Source organism: Acomys russatus, chromosome 2, assembly GCF_903995435.1.
Source record: "Acomys russatus chromosome 2, mAcoRus1.1, whole genome shotgun sequence".
Classification (NCBI taxonomy): Eukaryota; Metazoa; Chordata; class Mammalia; order Rodentia; family Muridae; genus Acomys; species Acomys russatus.
The window spans coordinates 106,469,365-106,489,896 of NC_067138.1; the positions used below are offsets into that span (position 1 = coordinate 106,469,365).

Genomic DNA, 20,532 nt, shown 5'->3' on the forward strand with positions numbered 1-20,532 from the left:
TAAAATCTTTATAATACATTGTGAAAATAATATTTACAAAATGTAGTCTTATAAAGCTCCACTTTTTCTCTCTTCATGGAGAACAGAGCTTACTTTTCAAAGCAGGAGAAGCGTAGTCGGTTTTTAAGAATTTAGTGAAATGTGAATTTTAAGCCTCAAAGGTCCTGTTTGTGCTGAGCTTTTCGTTTCCAGTTTGACTTTTGAAGTTGGTCTCATTTGACTGAGCAGACCCAGTTCTTAGGTTGGGGTGGCTAAGCAGATACTTGGGGACCTGCACAGAGATGTCCACTCGCCCGTGGAGAGGTTCTGAAGTGGGTCCTAGCATCTCCGTACTTTCCACATTTGTCACTTCCTTTGCACCCGTCCTGGTTTGCTTTTCTGTTACTGTGATAAACACGGTGAACAAGAACAAGTTGGGGAAGGGCGGGTCTCTTTGCCTCCTACTTCCAGATCAAGATCCATCCACCAGGGAAGCCAGGGCAGATCCCTCTGGCTTGCTCAGCTAGGGGTGTGTGTGTGTGTGTGTGTGTGTGTGTGTGTGTGTGTGTGTGTGTGTGTGTGTGTGTGATCACTCTGGCTTGCTCAGCTAGGGGTGTGTGTGTGTGTGTGTGTGTGTGTGTGTGTGTGTGTGTACATACTCTTGGAAGCCCCAGATCAAGATCCATCCACCAAGGAAGTCAGGGCAGATCCCTCTGGCTTGCTCAGCTAGATTGTGTGTGTGTGTGTGTGTGTGTGTGTGTGTGTGTGTGTGTGTGTTTTCCTGGAAGCCCCAGTAATGGGCCAAGCACAGCTGGACGTAGTGTTAATGGGAGAGTATAAAATATTTAAAGAATTAACCATCAAAACTTGCTTCAAAAAGACTTACAGGTAGAACAGGCACAGAGTCCCCTCTTGTAAGTCAGGCAGGTTTTATCTCCACTCACACAAGTGTACAGAGCCATACTGACAAGGAGCTCATCTGGCAAGTAGCTGGGTCACAGCAAAGCATGTGGTCTTGAGAGACTCTTCAGCCTTGGCAATGCTGACAGCTGAGGTGAGCAATTAATTGTTGGGGGCCTCCTTGCACACCCCATGATGCTTACCAGCCTCTTCATCTTGTACCCACTCTCCAGCAGTCAGAGCCACTGGTAGTGCTAGTAAAATGTGAAGAGAACAATGTTTCCCTTTTTTATTTATTTAATGTAAAAAGCGTAGAGCAGTGTTGACTTTGTTTGCAGATAGTTAGTTTACTACACCAGTGCAGGAACAGTGTGGAGCAAGTGAGATGTGATGATAGGGTTTTTGCATCTTACAGGAATGTGCATTGTAATCCGTACGGTAGCCATTAACAGATTACACAAAGCGCTGTGTGGTAATGTGTCAGTAGTTTAATTTCAGTTCAATTCTAAAATCACTTGATCAACGTACACTGTATGAAAAAATTATTAAAAAAATTTTTTTAAACAGAAAAAAAGTTTAGGTGTTAAAGGAACGCTGCTAGACATTAGCTGACCACACGAGTTAACAGTAGTTTGTAAGAGCCATGCACAGCAAGGATGACTGGCTTTTCACAAGTTCAAAAAAAAGGTACTGAACCATAACAAGGGAAAGCGGTTTGTAGACTCATTCCCAGGTACCACATTTCATTTCAAATGATCCTCAGTTTTCAGCAACAAAATCAATAGACATGTAAAGAAATCAGAAAGCATAGGCCACTGTGGTGCTTTGAATAGCAATGGCCCCATAGCCTCACAGATGGGAACGCTCGGTCATCAGGGAGTGGAGGTGCTTGACGGGGCTTAGGAATTGTGGCCTTGTTGGAGGGAGTGTGTTGCTGGGGGTGGGCTTTAGGGCCCAGTGTCTCTTCCTGCTGCCTGCCAGTCCAGGGTTAGAACTCTCAGCTACTCCAGCGCCACGTCTGCCCACGTGCTGCCAAGCTTCCTGCCATGACACGGATTAAACCTCTGAGGCTTGCAAGCCAGCCCCAAGGAAATGTTTCCCATTATAAGAATTGCCTGGGTCCTGTGAAGAGTGGGGACTGACTCTGACATGAACTCTGGTGCCCCATATTTGACCACCTCTCCTCGATGGAAAGGCCTGGTGGCACTCAAAGAAAGAATAAGCAGGCTACCAAGATGAGACTTGATAGCTTATGACCATATAGTAGGGGAGGAGGTCCCCCTCAGTCTTAGACCTAGGGGAGGGCAATAGAGTGAAAGGGAGAGGGAGGGAGGCACACAAGTGATGGGATAACAATTGAGTTATAATCTGAATAAATTAATAAAATAAAAATAAGAAAAAAAAGAATTGCCTGGGTCATGGTGTCAGCAATAGAACACTGACCCTTGTGCACAGAGGAGGCAGATGATACAAAATGCTCCCAAGGTCACCTGGATGTTGGACTCGGGAGACAAAGGCCTAAAACACACTGAAGAATTAAAGTGAACCGCATGTAAAGAAAGAGCTTGGGCGTGTGGGAGCTGGGTCACACCAGGCAGGGCCTCAACAGTGGAAACGCTGAGTTTGAAAATTATAGTAAAGTAAAAACTTCATCATCAGGGACAAGAGTGACAAGCATGGACCGTAAGTCATGTGAAATGATCCAAACCTAGGAACAGGAAGAAGAAAGAGCCAGAGTTGTGCGGGCAAGGGCATGGTGAGCAGTCAGTAAAAATTAGCATTCCTCAAAAACCTTAAGTCGTTATATGGTCAAGAGTTTCTCCCCTAGACACATGCTCAGGAGGACTTGAATGCATCTGCGGACCAGTTTATACACTAGTGTTTATGGTAGGCTATCGGTAACAGCCAAGTGGGGAAAGCCCAGCTGTCCACCAGGTAGCAAGCAAACCAACAGTACAGTACCGTTCAGAACCTTGAAAGCATACCGAGTGAAGCGAGCCGAAGGGCCGTATGCATGGTTCTGTTTGTGTGAAACGTGAAGAGCAAGTAAATCTGCAGAAAGAGTCAGATCGATGCTCCGGGGAGTCCAGAGGAAGGGGAGGATCCGGAGCGTGGCACGGGCAGGGGCAGACGGCAAGCGCCTCACAGCTCTGTGCTTAGAAACAAACACCCTACTCTGAATATTTTCAGTGCTTGATTTTTAGTTAGATGCGTGGTGCGCACCTGTGCTGGGGTGTGCGCAAATGAACAGGTGCCTGCAGAGGCTGGAAGGATGTGTTGGGTCCCCCGGAACTGTCCAGTGTGGTCCTGGGAGCTGGACTGGAGCTCTCTGCAAGAGCAGTGCGCACTCTTAACTGTTGAGCCATCTATACTAAATGGAGCCTGTTTTGCTTAGTGCTTAGTGCTTAGTGCTCAGAAGTTCCAAAGTGTGTGCCATTAGCCAAGTTAAGCCACCGGTTTCCAGTCTCGAGCTAACTAGAAGCCAGTTTGAAATGGGCTCTCCTACCCACTTTTCTGGTTATAATTACTAGGATCACCACTGAAATGCAGCTAATTGTCCCTAAAACTACATGCCTTAAGTATTTGAAGTGGACTATGAAAAATGAAGCCAGAAACAAATGCCGTGTCGTTATTTTAAAATCTAATAGTGTTATAATCTGAGAGATCTTCTTAATTTGAATATATACAGTTTGTAATTTCAGATTCTGAGGTAAAGGTGACCGGGTCTGTCTACATCAGATGGCTGTTAGAAGCCCATGTTACCGGAGACTATGAACCAGCTTATTAAATATTTATTTAATACTGGAGTTGAACTTTCTAACTACAATCAGACAAAACAATAGAATATTCCTTCTCCCTTTTATTAAAGTAGGAGAGAACAGGACAACATTTATCAGTGACCTTTCAGATAAACATAATCACTAGTTTCAGTAATATGAGGAGTAATGTGGGAATCCCTTCACTGTTTTCTGTAGTCATTGAACTGTGATGGGTTTTTTTTTCCACACTTGGCTTGCTGGCAGCCACCTGGCTCACTGTCAGGAGTGTTTTGCACTGCTGAGCTGTAGTCTTGTGTTTCCCTAGCTACAGGGATCTTTCCTACTGCAAAGCTGGCTGCCTGGCCTAGGAAATCAGCCAGAGACTATGTGATGAGTTGAGGTGGGTGCAAACCCAAAAAGGAACAAAAAGCTATGGAGACACTGGGTCTCTCCGTAGCCTAATGCTGCCATCTAGTGGAAAAATAGTGCAAAAGCGCATCATGCTGTACTGCCCATGACAGTACACTCAAGCTGTATTACTTTTACAGCTTGGGTGAGTTTCAATTTCAAAAAAATGTGACACAGTGACTTTTAGCAGGTGATTTTGGGGACAAATAGCTTTATAGACACAAAGATGTCTGTGTCATACGGTGCCACAAGTAGGAACAACATATTCAGAGATGTGTGAGGCAAGCATGCTTGCCTTGTTAAAGGAAGGAGAAGAGAGATGGCGAGAGTGCCCAGGCAGGAGAGGCTTGAGCAACATGGAAAATGAAGTCACAGTGGGTGGGGATAGAACAGACAGGTTGGGACCTCATTAGGCCCTTGGATGCCCTTAGGATTGTACTCTACGCTGTGACTGCAGAGCAGGCAGTTGCCATGCAAATAGCAATGATGTTGAGTGGCCCTTGGAGCACAGTGCCTGACCGGGAGCAAAGGGAGGTTGAGAAAACAGTGTGCTGAGGGATGGAGGGTAGTTTGAACGGCCCAAGGTTTGGGGCCTGGAAAAACGGAATTGTCACTGGCTGGGATGGGTAGGAACGTGAGTGGAATGGGTTGTGCGGGCATGTCAGGCGGTTTAGTTTGCATGACTGGTCCAGGATAATGCTCACTGTTGCTTGGTCATCACACAAGTCTGGATATGGGGGAGCATGTTGTTCGTTACAACTGAAATGGTTGGTTGAGATCACCAAGGATAAAAAAGGGTAAAGGAAGAATCCAGAATTCACCAACTCTGCATTTCTCATCTTCTTGGTGAAAGATGACTATCTACAGGTGAAGATGCTGGGGTCCCTTGTGGGAAGTTGGAGGAGAGTGGACAGTAATTCCACCCACACACCAGGTTGTGATGTCGTTAACTATGGTGCTCAGGAGGTCTCAGCCTTGCGTTGTGATTTCAAAGACCGGAACCCAGGGAAAAACCTTGATAGGTGGCTTTACCTCACCCTGGGGGAGAGTCCTGCTGAGGATGATGTTTGCTAGAAAGTCTCCACACCGATGGGGCACTTTGGTAAGGCCTAGTGATCAAAGTATCGTGGAGCATCTTGATGGGGCATGTAAACATCCCAGTGCAAGTTCACCAAAGCAGCAGCACATTTTGTGTGTGTGTGTGTGTGTGTGTTTGTGTCTGCTTGTTTCTATATGCATGCACATGACTTTGGAGGCCAGAAGAGGGTGTCACATCCCTTGGGTCTGGACTTATAGATGATTGTGAGCTCACTAGTGTGGTTGCTGGGACATGAACCTGGTCCTCTGCAAGAGCGATGTACTGGCTGGTTTTGTGTGTCATCAGAGAGGACGGAGCCTCGGTTGAGGAATTGGCTCCAGCTCCAGCTGTAAGGCATTTTCTTAATTAGTGATCAATGGGGGAGGGCCAGGTTTATGGTAGGTGGTGCCATTCTTGGTGTCCTGGAGTTCTATAGGAAAGCAGGCTGAGTAGCCATGACAGCCAGGAAGCAGCACCCTCCGTGGCTTCTGCCTCAGCTCCTGCATCCCGGTTCCTGCCCTGTGGACTTTCTTCGGTGATGAACAGTGATGTGGAAGTGAAAGCTGAGTAAACCCTCCGCCCCCCCCCAACTTGCATTTTGGTCATGGTGTTCCGTCCCAGCAGGAGAAACCCTGACTGAGAAAAGCAGCGAGCGTTCTTTCTTACCCATGGAGCCATCTTTCCAGCCCAGAGGTTTTTGTTTGTTTGTTTGTTTTTGATTGTTTTATTTTGTTGAGACATAATTTTAACTATGTGGCCCTGGCTGGCCATAAATTCAGACATCCCCCTGCCTCTGCCTCCTGAGTGCTGGGATCCTTGCTGTGCTAGGATTGAAAGGATCTGCACTACCCTCAGCTGGTCTCAGGTTACATTGTAAATCCCCTGCTGCTGTGGGCTGTTGTCTTGGATTTTAAATGAGCTAATTTGTAGGAAGTACCGGCTGTGCTGCATCTGTAGGGCGAGCTGCTCGTTCTTACTGCTGCAGCTCTGCAGCATCACTTAGGCCAGACTAAGCTGCGTCAAGTGCACTTGAGGGTTTTTAAAAAAACGTTTGTGTGCAGGGATGGTGGAGCACACATGTCATGGCCTGCTTGTGGGGCTCAGAGGGCCATGTGTGGGAACTGGTTCTCACTTACCATGTGGATCCCAGGGATAAAGTCCAAGTTCTGCCTCTTGATGGCCTGGGCCTTTCCCCAGTGTGGAGGAAAGTCCTCAGATAGGGAGGAACCAAGAGCACATTTTCTTCATTCATGTGAAGCCCAGGGCCAGCACCCCAGGGTGAAGGGTATGAAGGGACAGAATCTGCATGCTGGGGACAGACAACAGGAAGTCGCTTCATATGTTTTTTTTTTTTTTTCCCTTTGTGGCTACTTTTAATTTTCCTTACTAATTTTTAGATCTGAGTTCATTTTTCTCAGAATATGGTGCTTGCTTCAAAAACCCAACTGCCGTTGTTGCGCGCTCGCCAGTCCTTACCAAGCTAGTCACCGGTGATGTACGGTGTCAGCGTTGTCCCTCTCCGGCCACCGTGTAAGGAACAGTGCCACTTGTCATTTCCCATCCTTACTGGGTCTCCGTGCAGCCCCGTGACGTTCTTGCTCATCTCTTCCATCTCAGTTGGTTCTTTGGATGATGGAGAACCATTTGGATAAAACCATCTAGTTAACTACCTGGTTTGGCAGACTAAAGATGACCTAAAAGGGGACAGTCGAGACTCCTGCCATGGATTGCCATGAAGTGTGGGGAGGGAGGGAGGTGTAGGGGAGTTCTGACCACTGTGAAGATGTCTGCACTTTGCCCCCCTCCCCCAATCTCTGGGCTGCTGGTTTGTAAGAGGAAGAAAGGTAAGGTCAGCAATCAGTAAGTGCCTTTTAGACGAAGGTGCTGGGAGAAGTGCCTGGGCTGACAGGGGGAGGCAGCAGCAACTGTCAGTCTACAGCCAGTATAGTTTCATCTGTGTTCCTCCCTGCCCCCACCTCTGTGATTTCCAAGCAAATGCTAATCAGTGCTTGGCTTTGTGACTAATCCTTCAGAGCAGTGGTTCTCCACCTTCCAAACGCTTGGACTCTTTAATACAGTTCATCATGTGGTGGTGACACCCGACCATAAATTTATTTTCATCGCTACTTCATAACTGTAATTTTGCTACTGTTATGCATTGTAATGTAAATATCTGATATGTAGGACATCTGACCCAAGCCTTAGACCAAGGTTGTAGGTGTAAGTACCAATGAAGAGAGCTTAGGTTTTCAGTGTTGTCATTGCTTTTTTTTTTTTAATGCTCAGGATCAAAGTAAACCCAAGGCAACTGCTGTGCCACTGAGCAAACCCTTCTTGACAGGGTGATGGAGGGACGAAGGCTGTCTTTGTGACGCAGCCTCTCCTCTTCCAAGGTCTTAAAGACGTCAGTTGTTGATCCAAAGCCACAGCATGCGAGAGCTCCCCAGTGTTGTTAGAAAGCTGACTGCTTCCCATCCGCTGTTCTTGTGTTGTGTGTCTGGCAGTAGCCTTGGCAAGCACCTCACACTTACTTGCAGGGCAAGGTCACAGGCCGTGCTGTCCAGTCTCATGGTACTGATTACTATGGGCTGTTATGGGAAACATGAGGCTCATTGTGGACCAGACTGTTGGGAAGGGAGCCAGGAAATTGATTATTTGGGGCCCCAGAGTTTTGAGATCCCATTACTCTCCATTGTGCTATCATTTTTCCTGATACCACCCGACCAGTCTCCGCCCAGTTGCTAGGCAGACTGAATCCTCACACAGGTCCATGTTTCTGCCTGCCTCCTCCATCGGAAACGCTGATCCGTGATGTTGCTCCCCTGACTCAGGGTATAAACAGGGACAGGTTTTCTTCTCCCACATCCCAGGACTGAGCTGAGGGCTCCAAGGTCTGGTTTGGGGTCTGTAAAGGTCTTAGATGTGACTGGTTTGTTTTGTGGTGCTGGGATGGGACGCAGGACCTCCTGCACGCTAGAAGGCTGCTCTGCAATTGAACCATACCCAGCCCTCCGCAGGTGGCTTCTACAGAGGTCTGAAGGTCTGATGCCTGTAACAAAAGTTTTTGTATTTTGTCATAGTTTTGGTTGTCTGTGATTCTAGTCACACCAACTCAAGGTAGAATGCTTTTCTTACCGACATATTTACTGCCTTTTTCACAGGTATCCTCTTTGAGAAATGAGAAACGAGGCTCCTCCTATCTCATCTCTGCCCCAGAAGGGGGCCCAGTAGAACTAGCTGGCCAGCACCCTCAGGACCCAGGAGCGAGCTACACGGAAACCTACTTGAAAAAGAAGCGTGTGTACTGAGCTCGGCGTCTCCGGCCCACCTGCTGCGGTTCTCTGCGGTCTCTGCTGCGGTTCTCCGCGGCGTCTGCTGCTCATTGCTGCCTTAACTTCATTCACACTAGCCATATCCTTGCAATACGGGTTTCTGACTTCCTAGAAGGAACTGTCATGCAGCAGGCAGATCAGCCAAATACCCGACTAGCAATAAGAAACATCATTGGTTGAGGGCATTTCCCACTAGCATTACATGTGTCTTAATCCACGTGGTAACAACTCAGCTCACTGGAGGGTCAGCATTCCAATAGTCCTTGTTTCGGGCCTGGGAACAATTTTGACATCATATATAAAGTCTGAAGCAATAAATGGGAAACCTTTGTTTCCTTAGCCTTAGAATGAATTTATCAGCCGATGTGCATTTACCTTACTCTCCCTAGAATAGCCTCATCTGTTGTCTTTCCTCAAACTGCAAGGGTGGCAGTCCCACTCATGTAACGGTGACGCTAGACAGTGTCATGCAGAGTCCATTAGCTCCACAAGGCCACGCAATCCCAACTCGGTGGCAGAGTGACAGTGATGTCACTTCAGATGCTTCACCTCCAAGGCGTAATTTATGATTTATACCTTTTGTAGAAAACAAAGTATTCCAGGAAAAGTAACTTCGGTTACATAATACCAGGGTTAGGAGGCAGTTCACCACCTAGCTTTATGCTGCCTGTGGAAGCAGTGATTACGTATCTGAACGTCTGGGGCTAGGTGAGCGCTTTCAACACAAACCTGCAAGTTCAGCGTCCCCAAGATCTTATGTGGAACACAGCGAAGCTTGCCCACAGTTATATACTGCATAGTTACACTTGTGTCATAGTGTCAACCGGGTAGCCTCAGCAAAGAACCATAGAGCCTGCCAAGGAGGGGACATTTACTCTCGTCCTTCATACATGAGGTTTGTTGACTTGTCTCCCTATTCCCTCTATCTTACATGATGTACGTGCATGGCACGGAGCTAAAGTTTCTATGCCATATCACAGCATACAGGAGGGAAAGTCTAATCAGTAGACAAGGCCACGACACGGCAGAGCCAACAACACAGACGTTTCTGGGGGAGTGTGTGGAACGATTCTGAGCTACTGAGCTCTACCTCACTCTGTTTATTATTCATTCTTTGGTGGTTACGCTGAAAGACAATGGGTATCTACTCCACTTTACTTCTAAAAGAATGTTTGTCTTTATTAATGTGAGTTTTTTCCTCATCATTTTCTGAAGATCTTGGTATTAAGGGAGAGACCTTTTTCCATCTAGAAATTTGTTCATTGTAAAAAGACTATAACTGATGACGTTTGGGATCTCTATGATCCTAGTCTATATAGATCAGATCATTAAAATACCTTATTTGGGGGACTATCATTTTTGACTATTATATAGATCTCCAGCACTAACTATAAAGTCTAAAGCTGGTACATATGTTATATGCTTTATGAAGAATTTTAGTTGGTCTAATTTATTGCATATACCAGCTTTCATTGAAAAATGACAGCTAAAAATGTAAGACAAATCCTACGCATACTACCTACGGATGACTAGCACACAGCGATGACTCCTGACTTCTCCGTGCTCTGAGCTTCCCCTGCCTTTTGCTGTTGCATTCAGTGTCCTCGGTACTCAGTCACGTTTCTGCTTCGTGCAGACATCATAGGGGGGATAGTGACCGCTACACTGGAGCTGTACGGTGAGGAGGGAGCAGTGGAGAGAACTCAGGCTCTGCATGTGGCTGCTCCTCTCTGCCAGCCTGTGCCCATTATTACTGGACAGAAGATAAATGCAAAACGATGGAAGGCCATTACAACCCACCCCCAGAAGTCTATGCTGTTATTTTTCTGTGTAAGCTAATGGTTTGAAATGCTTTCAGAATGCAAGCTAAATATTAAAAGGCACATGCATGTGAAGTCTTTAGTATGTTTATTGTATAAAGAGTAAACAAAGTGCATACAGAGCGGGCCACAGGTTTGACATAAACAGGTGATGGACTGTAACTAAACAAATGTAAATGGCAACTGTTCTGTTGCTACTAAAGTGATCTTGAATTCCTTGTGGGAGGGGGCTCAAAAGGGGAGAAGTTATCAAACAAGTATTAAACAGCATTAATACATTTGCCAGACTCTTGGTCATGAAGAACTTGTGGTTCACACTGAATAAGAAACTGAATGTTGTTGGTTACGTAGCTACTTCCAAGCAAACCAAGAATCGCCTAGCAAATCCTGAACTCTAGTCCGGTGTGCCTCCGGCTACGTCTTCTCTTTGTAGTTTTGCAGTATAGGGTGAGGGTCAAAACCATGATTAGGATTTGTAGATGGTGTTGTCTTCTGTTTGCAATACTGCTGACAGCTTGCCTGTAGGCGGTAGTTATGAAAGGGTATGCGCTGGTATTCTTGAAGGCAGGTGAGCGAGCATCCAGATCAGAGGAGTCTGTCTGATGAAAGCAGGCAGTGCAGTTAAGCATGGGCACAGGCCTAGTTCTCAAGAAGTCACATGCAGAGTTTCTATGCCAGGCCATCTCCTGCAGAACCACCTTGTCCCACGATGGGTACCAGTGCTTAGCCAAGAAAACAGCAGTTGAGCTGCTGCACCGACAGCTTGAAATTGCAGTCCTACTAGGTAGCAGGAATAGACCCCCCCCCCTTTTTTTTAATAGAAATAATAGTATATACTAAGTGGTGCCTACTCACTTGGACTATCATTGTATAGATACTAAGACTTCAGGGCAGGGGAGGAGTTCAGCAAGTCCAGTTCTTAATCTAAGATCAGTACGCCAGCAAAGCAGCCCCAGAAGTCCTTTGCTGCACAGCTGACACAGTATTCCCAAGAGGAGTGCTTAGGCACATTCTTAGTATTTTGGTTGTTGTTATTCCTCACAAATTTAATATGTGACAACTTTAAAGAGAAAGTTTCACCAATTCAGTGACAGTGTGACATATGCGTGTATAGTAACTCAAGTATTTGTTGAGCATCTTTTAAGGCAGAATACAAACTTTTTCATTAAAAGAAAAAAAGGTTCCTAAATGGCTTGAGAGAGGACTTGATAAATGAGAATTTAAATGTGACTCATGCTTCTTATTTTAAAAGTGCTTCAAATCCTTCAATAAGGTTCTGAAAGGTCGTCCGATTAGATGGTTGGAATTCCCAGCATTTTCTCATAAGCTGATAAACCTATGAAAAATAAAAGCAAGAATAATACAAATAATGTCATATTTTTGAGATTCAAAAAAAAAAAAAAAAAAAAAAAAAAACAGAAGTACTTGCCCCACAAGTGTAACAGAAGTTAAGAGCCAAAGGGCAGGCAGGCGTAGCTTCTTAGGGCAAACTGACCAGACTAGAAGGGATCAGGAGGGCTAGCTTTGGGGGGGCCTGCCTCAGTAAACAAAAACCAGAGCAACCAAGTAAGACAACACTACATGAATCTCTGACATCCACAAATGCCCACACATACAAAAGCATGTGTACTTGCATGTACACAGTAAGCACATGCAAACATGCATGCATACCACACACAAAGACAAAAATCCAAAATTATCAAGGAATTAGAAAGTAAGTTTGAGAATGTTAGAAAACTGCCTTTCCTTAATAGGACCAAAGAACGGAGCATTTGAACAATTTAAAGTACAGAAAACAAATCTTTCATAAATAGTAATATTCAATTACCATACAGGTTAACTGACCTTCAACAGAATCCAGGTCACTATTGTGACCCAATGAAAGGGGTAGGCAGCTTAGCACATTAAAGAGCCTAGGCCTGAAAGGCTTGATCCCATTTAGAATACAGAAGACTGAAAATGTTACTGAGTAGGATACATTATACAAGCAATGGCAATACCTCATGGGGTGTACTGTCTGGGAAGGCAAGTGGACAGACATGCAGGGATGGAGGGTCCAGCTCCCCAAGAGGACATCGCTGTCATCCACCCCAAGGCAAATATCTCATCTAGAAATGTCTTATTTGCTAGGCGTTGGTGGCACATGCCTTTAATTCCAGCACTTGGGAGGCAGAGGCAGGTGGATCCCTGTGAGTTTAAGGCCAGCCTGGTCTACAATGCGAGTGCAGGACAGCCAAGGCTACACAGAGAAACCCTATCTCAAAAAACCAACAAAACAAAAACAAAAACAAAAAACTGTCGAATGTAGCTACTAAAAAAAAGAAGAAAGAAAGAAATGAAAGAAAAAGAAAAGTCGTATCTAATGTGGATGCTATAAACTGAACCTCAGTCCTCTTAAACAGTAGCAAGACTCTTTACCAAGAGCCAACTCTCCAGCCAGATTAAGGGTCTTCTGTTCTGCCCATCCCCTTCCCCACCCCTGCTGGATAATTCAAGCTGTAAAAACATTGAAGAGGAAGTTTCCTTCCCATGAAGGAGGCACAGCTACCTCATCAGGACAGTTGGGTGGACATGGCAGGCGCTTTCCTTCTTTCAGAGTGTTCACAAGCCGTGTTACTGTCATCTGGCCATGAGTTGGGCCTATCATTTTCAGGAACAACTATTAATAAAATGAAATCAAACAAAATTAAGGCAAAGCTTCCAGAACTAACTACAAATTAAAGTAACAAAGCTTTTATCCTCAGTAAATGAAAATCTAAAATCCTTATTTGCTCTTGAGGACAGGTCTTATAAGCAACATCTGAGGGGACCAGTCACAGCTGTCCATGAAGTGAAAAAGTCCCTACTCAATCTCAGAGCTCATCATCCTCTAAGATGGCTCCTCACCCTAAAAATCTGAGTCATCTTCTAGAATTCTGCACTTGTGAAGGCAAACTGTGCCAGACCTTGTCATGTGACAGGCCAGGCCAAATGGAACTGACTGGAACCTGGACTCAGCAGAAGAACAGCTGCTTTTCCACGGGGTGCTGACCTCAGATGAAGGGGCAGTTAACACTTACGGCCATGGGACTAAAATCTGAGTCGCAGTAAGTGAGCAGCTCGTGCAGTGTCACTCCGAAAGACCACACATCAGAGGCGATGTAAAATTTACACTGGATTAAACATTCCGGAGCGTACCTGCAACAGAAGCAGGGGTGAGCTTTATTTACTCCCAGGGTGACAGAGTACCTCAGGAGAGCCGCTTCTCTAGTCTTCAGAACTTAAGTCACACATGCATCTACCGTGCGGCCACAGCACATGTCTGACGTATGAAGCAGCAGCCTAAAGGCTAACAGCAGTTTCTTGCCCTCAAGTGGAAGATCTGTGTCCCTCATGTCCTTGGGGATATTCTTTTGGGAAGGAAACAGTCCCCTAAAGACTAGCCCCAGGTTATATCCCTGCAGACTCAGAGTCAGCTCCCTCTCTGGTGTCAAGGCACCCCAGAACTGTTTTCTTGAACACTCCTCAGATAAATCCACTTTCCCCTGTCTCGAGGCGTGTGGCTCTGACCTGCCTCACTGAAGCAGCTGACCCAGAGTCCCCTGTTCCTTTCCTGTTCCCTTCCATAGTAACCTTCAGCACAAACTCTCCACACGTCAACTCTCTGGTGGATTCTACTGCGGCGAAGTCCAGGCTCCCAAACTCAGGTTCTTCAGCTCTGACTGAGCCACGCACTCCAAAGCTGCAGGTGACTCAGTGGTTTCAGTTCTCCTCACTCTTGTCAGCAGCGCAGCACAGGCTTCCTTCCGCTCTCCTACTCCCCTGCTCCCGAGTCTTTCAGCTCTTACCCACACAGGCAGTGCCTTTCTAAGGCTGTACTCGAAGCCTGTGCCACTGCTCCACAGAGTTGGCTGCCTCACCCACAATGCAGGACTCAATTGGCTGGGTCGCCAAATCTCCAGCCTTTGGCACAAACAAGGGCCTCAAAACGCTCTGTTTTTAAATGAGGAAAGAAGTGTATGTATAGGCCTTGCTGGTGGGGAGGGCTACACAAGTCTGCACAGGAGGCACCAGGGGGAACTGTCGGGACACAGGCAGCTTTCCCCAGGGAGCGCTCCAGGCTGAGATGGCAGTGGCCGGCAGCGTGTAGCTAACAAGTGCTTCCTGAAATCTAGCCAAGTCTCCTCTTCCAGGATCTCCTTGACCCCTCCAGGCCGTCTGCATGTATGCATGAAGAAAGAGCCAGCCTCTTCCCCCTGCTCACAGCTATGAGAACTGTGCTGGGTACAGCCTACAGAGGCTGATAAGCACCCAGGGATGAAATGATAGAGCCCTTTCAAAGCGCTGCTAAGATGATTCACTTACCAAAACACTGGGCTGTCGCGGTCATCCTTGACTGTGTAGTACTCCTTATCAGTTTCAATTGCTTTGGTTAAACCAAAGTCTCCGATCTTCACTTGATGTTCACTCTCAACAAGGACATTTCTTGCTGCTAAGTCTCGGTGAACATACTGCCGAGAACCCAAGTAGTCCATCCCCTAAGAGAGAAGTTTGGGTCAGACCCATTGCAAAGGTCACTTCAGATCATGTTTTCTATCTTCCGCTTCACAATTAGAAACATTTCGTTCCCACATTACCAACAGTCTTTGTTGCTATAAGATTAAATGATCCAAAAATTTAAAGTCCAACCGAAGCTGTTGGACCTAACAAACCCACTCTCTGGCTTAGTGGAGGCTCTTGCTTCATGCAAATGGTACAGAATTAAATACTCAGTTTAATTAGTACAAAGTCCCTCACTGAGGTCTAACCAACCAAGTACCCAGTATAGAATGCTTACTTTTTAAAGGACTTGCTGTCTTTTTCTGTTTATGTGTTTTTACCTTACATATCTGGATGGCGTATTTTAGCTGCTGCTTGAGGTTAATTTTGTTCTTGTTCTTTGGCAGATACTCCTTCAGGCTTCCCGAAGGCAGAAACTCCATGATAAGCTTGATCCCATTCCCTCCTGTTCAGGAGAAAGTGGCGTCAGGGTGAGGCTGCAAGCAGGATGGAGCAGGGCTCTGCACAAGGACCTGGAGGGGTTTCAGCTTTGCCCCTGAAGCATGGGAAGAGCCACCCACTGGCAGAGATACATTTCAGCAGTAAATCCCCAGGTCCTGTCTCAGGTACAGGCCTCATCAGGATGATGCGTCCCTAGTGCTTTGTGCATCACTGGACCAATGATTAGTTCTACAATTATAGCCCATAGTCCTTTAGCACCAGCAGTATTGCAGTGCGTGCATGAATGGTGGGCTGCCCTGCAAACAAGGCACAGGATCAGTAACTCTTGCTGCCTTGGCTTAGACAAGGACAAATCAGAATGCCCTAGGTAACACTAGATCAGAATAGGGAAAGGAGGTGCACAGCTGTCACTTCCTTATAGCATCAGTGTGGCTATCTGGATTGGTCAAGTCCTGTTCCCAGCATGACACGTGGAAACACAAAGTTCGCATTCCGTGCCTGGGAGAGTCTAGGCAGCTTCCTGTGAGGCCTGCAGCTGGTAAGGGTCTTGTCAGTGTGACACCTGGAAGCCTGACAGCCCACAGCAGCTGCTAAAGATGAGGCTGGGGACTGCCTGCCAGCAGTGGCCCTTAGGGCCCAGAGAAGCACTGGGGCTTTACCCAGCAGTCTAGTGAGCAAAACATACCGTCTTCCATGCAGATTCCTTTGTATTTTACAATGTTCTCATGGTAGAGGTTCCGTAAGATCTCTATCTCCTTCTTCAGATCAGCTATGTGGTTCCCTCCACTCTCGGGCTTCAGGGACTTGACAGCCACCTGTTCCCCTGTGTTGTCGCCCTCGGGGTCGTATCTGCAGAGCTCCACCTTCCCAAAGTGACCCTGGAAGGAAGATGTCCGTGCTGTCAGAGAGGCCCAGGCCAGCTAGATGCACTGAGGAGAAGACGCCCTGTTCTGACGCTGTGCCTCTCAAGGCGATGGGCAACAACTCAGTCTGACCTAGGTGAAGCTCCACCTGGACTCTCCACTCGCCTCTGCTCATGCGCATTTGACCTCACTGACTTCTGCTAAGCCAAGACTAAGAAAGCAGCAGGTGGCTAAGGGGCCACTTTATCAATCCTACTCTCCAAGACAGTGAGCTCCACAAGCAGTGAGGCTACCTCTGGATCCAGAGGACAAGTGAAGTGTTCTCTCCTAGTCACAGGCCAGGGCTACAGGACACAGCTAGTGGGGCTGAAAAGAACACTTACACGGGGACCATCAAATCCCAGATAAGCCATTTAACAGTTTGAGAACAAAGGACCATGCTTGTAAAAATGTTCGCTGCAGGCGCTGCTAACCTAGTAGAAAGCCATGATGTCAAGTGAAATGTGGAGGGCCTATCTATATGAAAACAAATCCCAGGGACTGACTGCCGTGGCCACGTCAACTGTCATCCAAAAGAAAGCCTGTGACTCTTATTTTGGCACTTTCCTCATTTAAGGAGTCACAAAGTATAATATTAGAAGAGTCAATTTAGAGACTTTGCTATTTGTATGTATTACATCTGTCCTTGGCCCTCTTGTACACCATAGAGAAAAATCAAGGCTTTTGAGGAAGCTGTCACACATAGGTCCTGGGTGCTGATACAGTCAGGCATGTGCAAGTGCACACAACCTGGCATGGTGTCAAGTGAAGCAGGGTGAGTGTTCCCCACAAAATGCATTACCATGCTTTTATAAATTTTGATGCATGGCAGCTTTCATTGCAGACAGGTGACATGCAAACAGAAGGCAAGAGCCCAAGCATAACTTGCCTCTCCCAAGTCACGGATCCTCTTCAGGAAACGTTTTTCAAAATGAGTGGGATCCACTTCTGTTGTTGGCTGCTTTTCTGAAACAATGTCTGGATCTAACAGAAGAGACAAGGATCAGGACTGCCACTCTCCCTTCCCACTGTTCTCTGAGGCTGAGGCTGACCCTGGCTCAGACTTACTCTGCTCTTCCAGCTTGTTAATGTCCCTCATGATGGCTCGGAAGAAGGGTCTCTGATTGGGGTCGTAGTTCATGCAGCGGGTCATGAGGTCAGCTAGCTCCTTGCAAGATGGAGTCACTGGCCTGCAGCGGCTTTCATAAAATCTCTCCTTCTGCAAAGAACGACAACTGAGAGGCCAAGTACCCACCCCCAGACCTGCCACTCCCCACCATCAGAATCAATCGCTTTAATCCCAACATCTCTGCCAAACGGCAGATTTCCTCAATGTGGGGCTCCAGTGGCCTGATTCCAGCCTGAGGAAATCACAGTCCTGATAGTGAAATAACCCAGATGCAAGGAGATGCTTGCCCTTCCACTTCCAAGATGCTGCAGCCCAGGGCAGCCCAGAAGCCTTTCTGGAATAGTGAGGCAATGGGCAACAGCCTTCTAACACTTCAAACTCTGACTCATTAATTCCAATTACTGCACTACTCAGAAATAAATCACACAAGCCGAAGCTTAATATACAAAAGTATTCCCTGGAAAACTGGACAGAGCAAACAGTATAAGTACCAAACGTAAGATTAGCTAAGTAAGTCAGAGCTAAACAAGACAATTAACTCATTAAGTTTATAAAAATTCTAAGAATCCCATCAGGAAGTGCTCACATAACATTAAGCTTAAAAACTACATGCAGATCATGCCAGAGTATTCATAGCAGTCAGGAATGGCACAGTGATGACCTTTAAGAAATATTTTCTCCCAATTTTTAAATTATTTTAAAATCAGAAATAATATCACTTTTTAAAACTAAGTGAACTCACTTTCAGTTTCCATGCTGGGCTGCAAAGGCACTGTAAGCAGAATCCCCTGCACTGAGCTGACCTCCCTGGCACCCTTAGCAGTCCTCAGGGGGAAGGCAAGGCCGAAGTCTCAGTCCTGCCCAGGATGGTATACAGCAGAAGCTCAACAGGCCTTTCAAAACCTCGGGACAGTACTGCAGCAGTTCCAGGCCTGGCTGTCTGCCTAAGAACTCCACAAAGGAGTCGTTACTTATTCCCATTTTATAGGCAATGGAGCTGAGGCTTAAGGAGGTTAGTTACATTTGTAAGATGACAAAGCTTGCAGGCCTGTGGGGGAGAGGCATGCACAAGCCTGTGTCTACTCTGCATTGTGCAAGGCCCATGAGCCTCTGAGATCTCACCCACCTCCCTCCAGAAACAAGTGCTCACCTCAACCAGGGTCTTGTCTTTGAGGGGGATCTCGCCATTGTAGCAGATTTCCCAGAGTGTGGTTCCAAAGCTCCATTTGTCAGCAGCCACACTCAGGTTCTTGGCGTCTTCAACACACTCCGGAGCGATCCAGGGAATTCGCTCTATGCACTCTGGAGAAAGGCAACAGATCTGCCTATCGACCAGCTCCTACAACGTCTAGTGTACCAGACCCTGCCACTGCAGCCACAAGGGTGGGCCTGCGGCCTGCAGGGTTCATGGCCACATCAGGCCTGTGGTGAGCCCACAGACAGCAATCTGCTAGTCCCTGACTGGGCGCTCCGCATCAGGGCCAGCACACAGGCCCTACTCCACAGGCTCCCCTAGAAGGGGAACCACAGGGCCCAGCCACCATGAAGAGCAGGGTCTATGAACAAAGGCTAGGGGAGGGGTGGGGAGGAAGTCCCACACATGCAGAGGCAGGCAGCTGCCCACACACATGTCCTGCCTGCTCCATGGTGCCGCACTGTTAGTGTTATTTTATGCGGGTTTCCTTCTTTTCAAGAGGACAAGAACACATTTTGTTAGTTTGTTTGTTTAATTTTTTAAAGGCAGCCATGTATCTCATTCTCTTAATGACCTCTCAGGCTTCTAACCAAGGCCAGGCCAGCAACCTCAAAGATACTTCAGCCATGTCCCCTGGAAATGTTCTTGGCTAATGCAGTGGCCTCCACAGAGCAGCCTCCTAGCTGGGAAGGACAGCGGAGCAGCAGTGTGGCACCTGAGCGCAGCACTGGACTCAGACCCACCTAACCTTCCCAGCCCTCTTAATCTGCCCTACTGCATAGCATAGGCATCAGCGCCCTCTCATAGCCACCTCAGAGATCTACAACAGCCACATGAAGTGCAAGCAACGTTCTGAAGTAGGTCTCGCCCCCATATTCACGCTGTATTAGATTCCAAGCCTCACTGCTTATGCTAGAGTCATCACCAAGGACAAGACCCTTGCTGGGTGTCTTGGATGGTAGCCTACAAATCAGGCTCCAAAGAATGAACAATTCCTGCTCCCCCTCCAATGAGTGGATATTTAGAGCTATTTCAGGGCTTATTTTTCTTCATAGTTTCCACTTTCTTCATACATATTGAATGAAATTCACCATGCTAAGCTGAGTAAAACTCAATGCTGAAGGTAGCAAAGGCTTTAACAGACCAGGCCCTGAGGCATGCTGGCCTCTTGTATGGCCTAGCTGACTAGGAGGCTGAGCACAGCCTGAGCAGCACTAGCTTCAGGTCTTAGCTGCTGCGGCTGCTGTTCCCTTTGGAGTTGATAACTCTGCATAACTTAATCTGCTGCAAGGATGAAGATCTCAGAAATCTCTTGGTTAAAGGAAATGTGCTGCCTTCATGGCTGCCCAATGGCTACAGTGGGATTCCAAAACATGGCAGTGGTGGAGCCAGACGTCCCCGACAGCCATCTGACCATCTCCTAGAGCTCATGGATACTGTGCTACCCAGCACCACTGAGCACAGCACCTTTACCAAAAGGACTGGAAAGCACTGGCTGGGCGGTTGTGGCCACCCTCTCTGTAGCAGCAGCAGCACTCTGTACCTGCTGGCTGGCTTCCTTTCTTCTTGTTGCTGGTGCTCAGTGCCTGATGCACAAGGAGGCAATGAAGACGGCTGGGGATGGAGCGTGGGGATAGCACACATACCTTGCCTGGTCAGCACGGAGACGGGGATGCCAGGGTCACTAAGCTTGATGAATGGGCCAATCTCACTGTCAATGCCCTCACGGGCCAGGAGGAGGTTTTTAGTACACACATTTCCATGAACCAGGTCTTTATCTTCCTGCAGAATAAAAAGGGCCCATGTGGCAAGGCAGCCTTGTCTTCTCTGCCACATACCCTGTTTCCAACCCTAGCCCCACACACCAGCTCTTTCCACTCCAGCCACAGCAGACCCCCAGCCTGGCCCACCCATGATATTCTGTTTGATGTGTATATATCCTGTAATGTCCCTTGGTTCCACGTCCAAGATCAGCGAAACAGAGATAATATCAGAGCATGCCTCACAGGCTCTGTGCACATTAGAATGTGGAAACCCTGCAGCAGCTGGC

At 47.1% G+C, this 20,532-nt stretch overlaps 2 protein-coding genes across 2 annotated transcripts in view; one reads left to right on the top strand and one right to left on the bottom strand.

The window, feature by feature from the left end:
• Raver2 (ribonucleoprotein, PTB binding 2) overlaps window positions 1-8,475 on the top strand; it is a 141,239-nt gene extending 132,764 nt beyond the window's left edge. Inside the window, exon 12 of the mRNA XM_051164734.1 lies at window positions 8,286-8,475. Coding sequence (XP_051020691.1) covers window positions 8,286-8,432 — 147 coding nt within the window. The 3' untranslated portion in view covers window positions 8,433-8,475. The remainder of the gene's footprint in view (window positions 1-8,285) is intronic.
• Window positions 8,476-11,083: 2,608 nt separating this feature from the next.
• Window positions 11,084-20,532, bottom strand: part of Jak1 (Janus kinase 1) — a 129,213-nt gene continuing 119,764 nt past the window's right edge. Inside the window, exons 16-25 of the mRNA XM_051164747.1 lie at window positions 20,129-20,264; window positions 18,438-18,589; window positions 17,227-17,377; window positions 17,048-17,142; window positions 15,942-16,134; window positions 15,136-15,260; window positions 14,621-14,793; window positions 13,336-13,453; window positions 12,825-12,935; window positions 11,084-11,612 (exon numbers count right to left, since the gene is read on the bottom strand). Of these exons, the coding sequence (XP_051020704.1) occupies window positions 11,517-11,612; window positions 12,825-12,935; window positions 13,336-13,453; window positions 14,621-14,793; window positions 15,136-15,260; window positions 15,942-16,134; window positions 17,048-17,142; window positions 17,227-17,377; window positions 18,438-18,589; window positions 20,129-20,264 (1,350 nt within the window). The 3' untranslated portion in view covers window positions 11,084-11,516. The remainder of the gene's footprint in view (window positions 11,613-12,824; window positions 12,936-13,335; window positions 13,454-14,620; window positions 14,794-15,135; window positions 15,261-15,941; window positions 16,135-17,047; window positions 17,143-17,226; window positions 17,378-18,437; window positions 18,590-20,128; window positions 20,265-20,532) is intronic.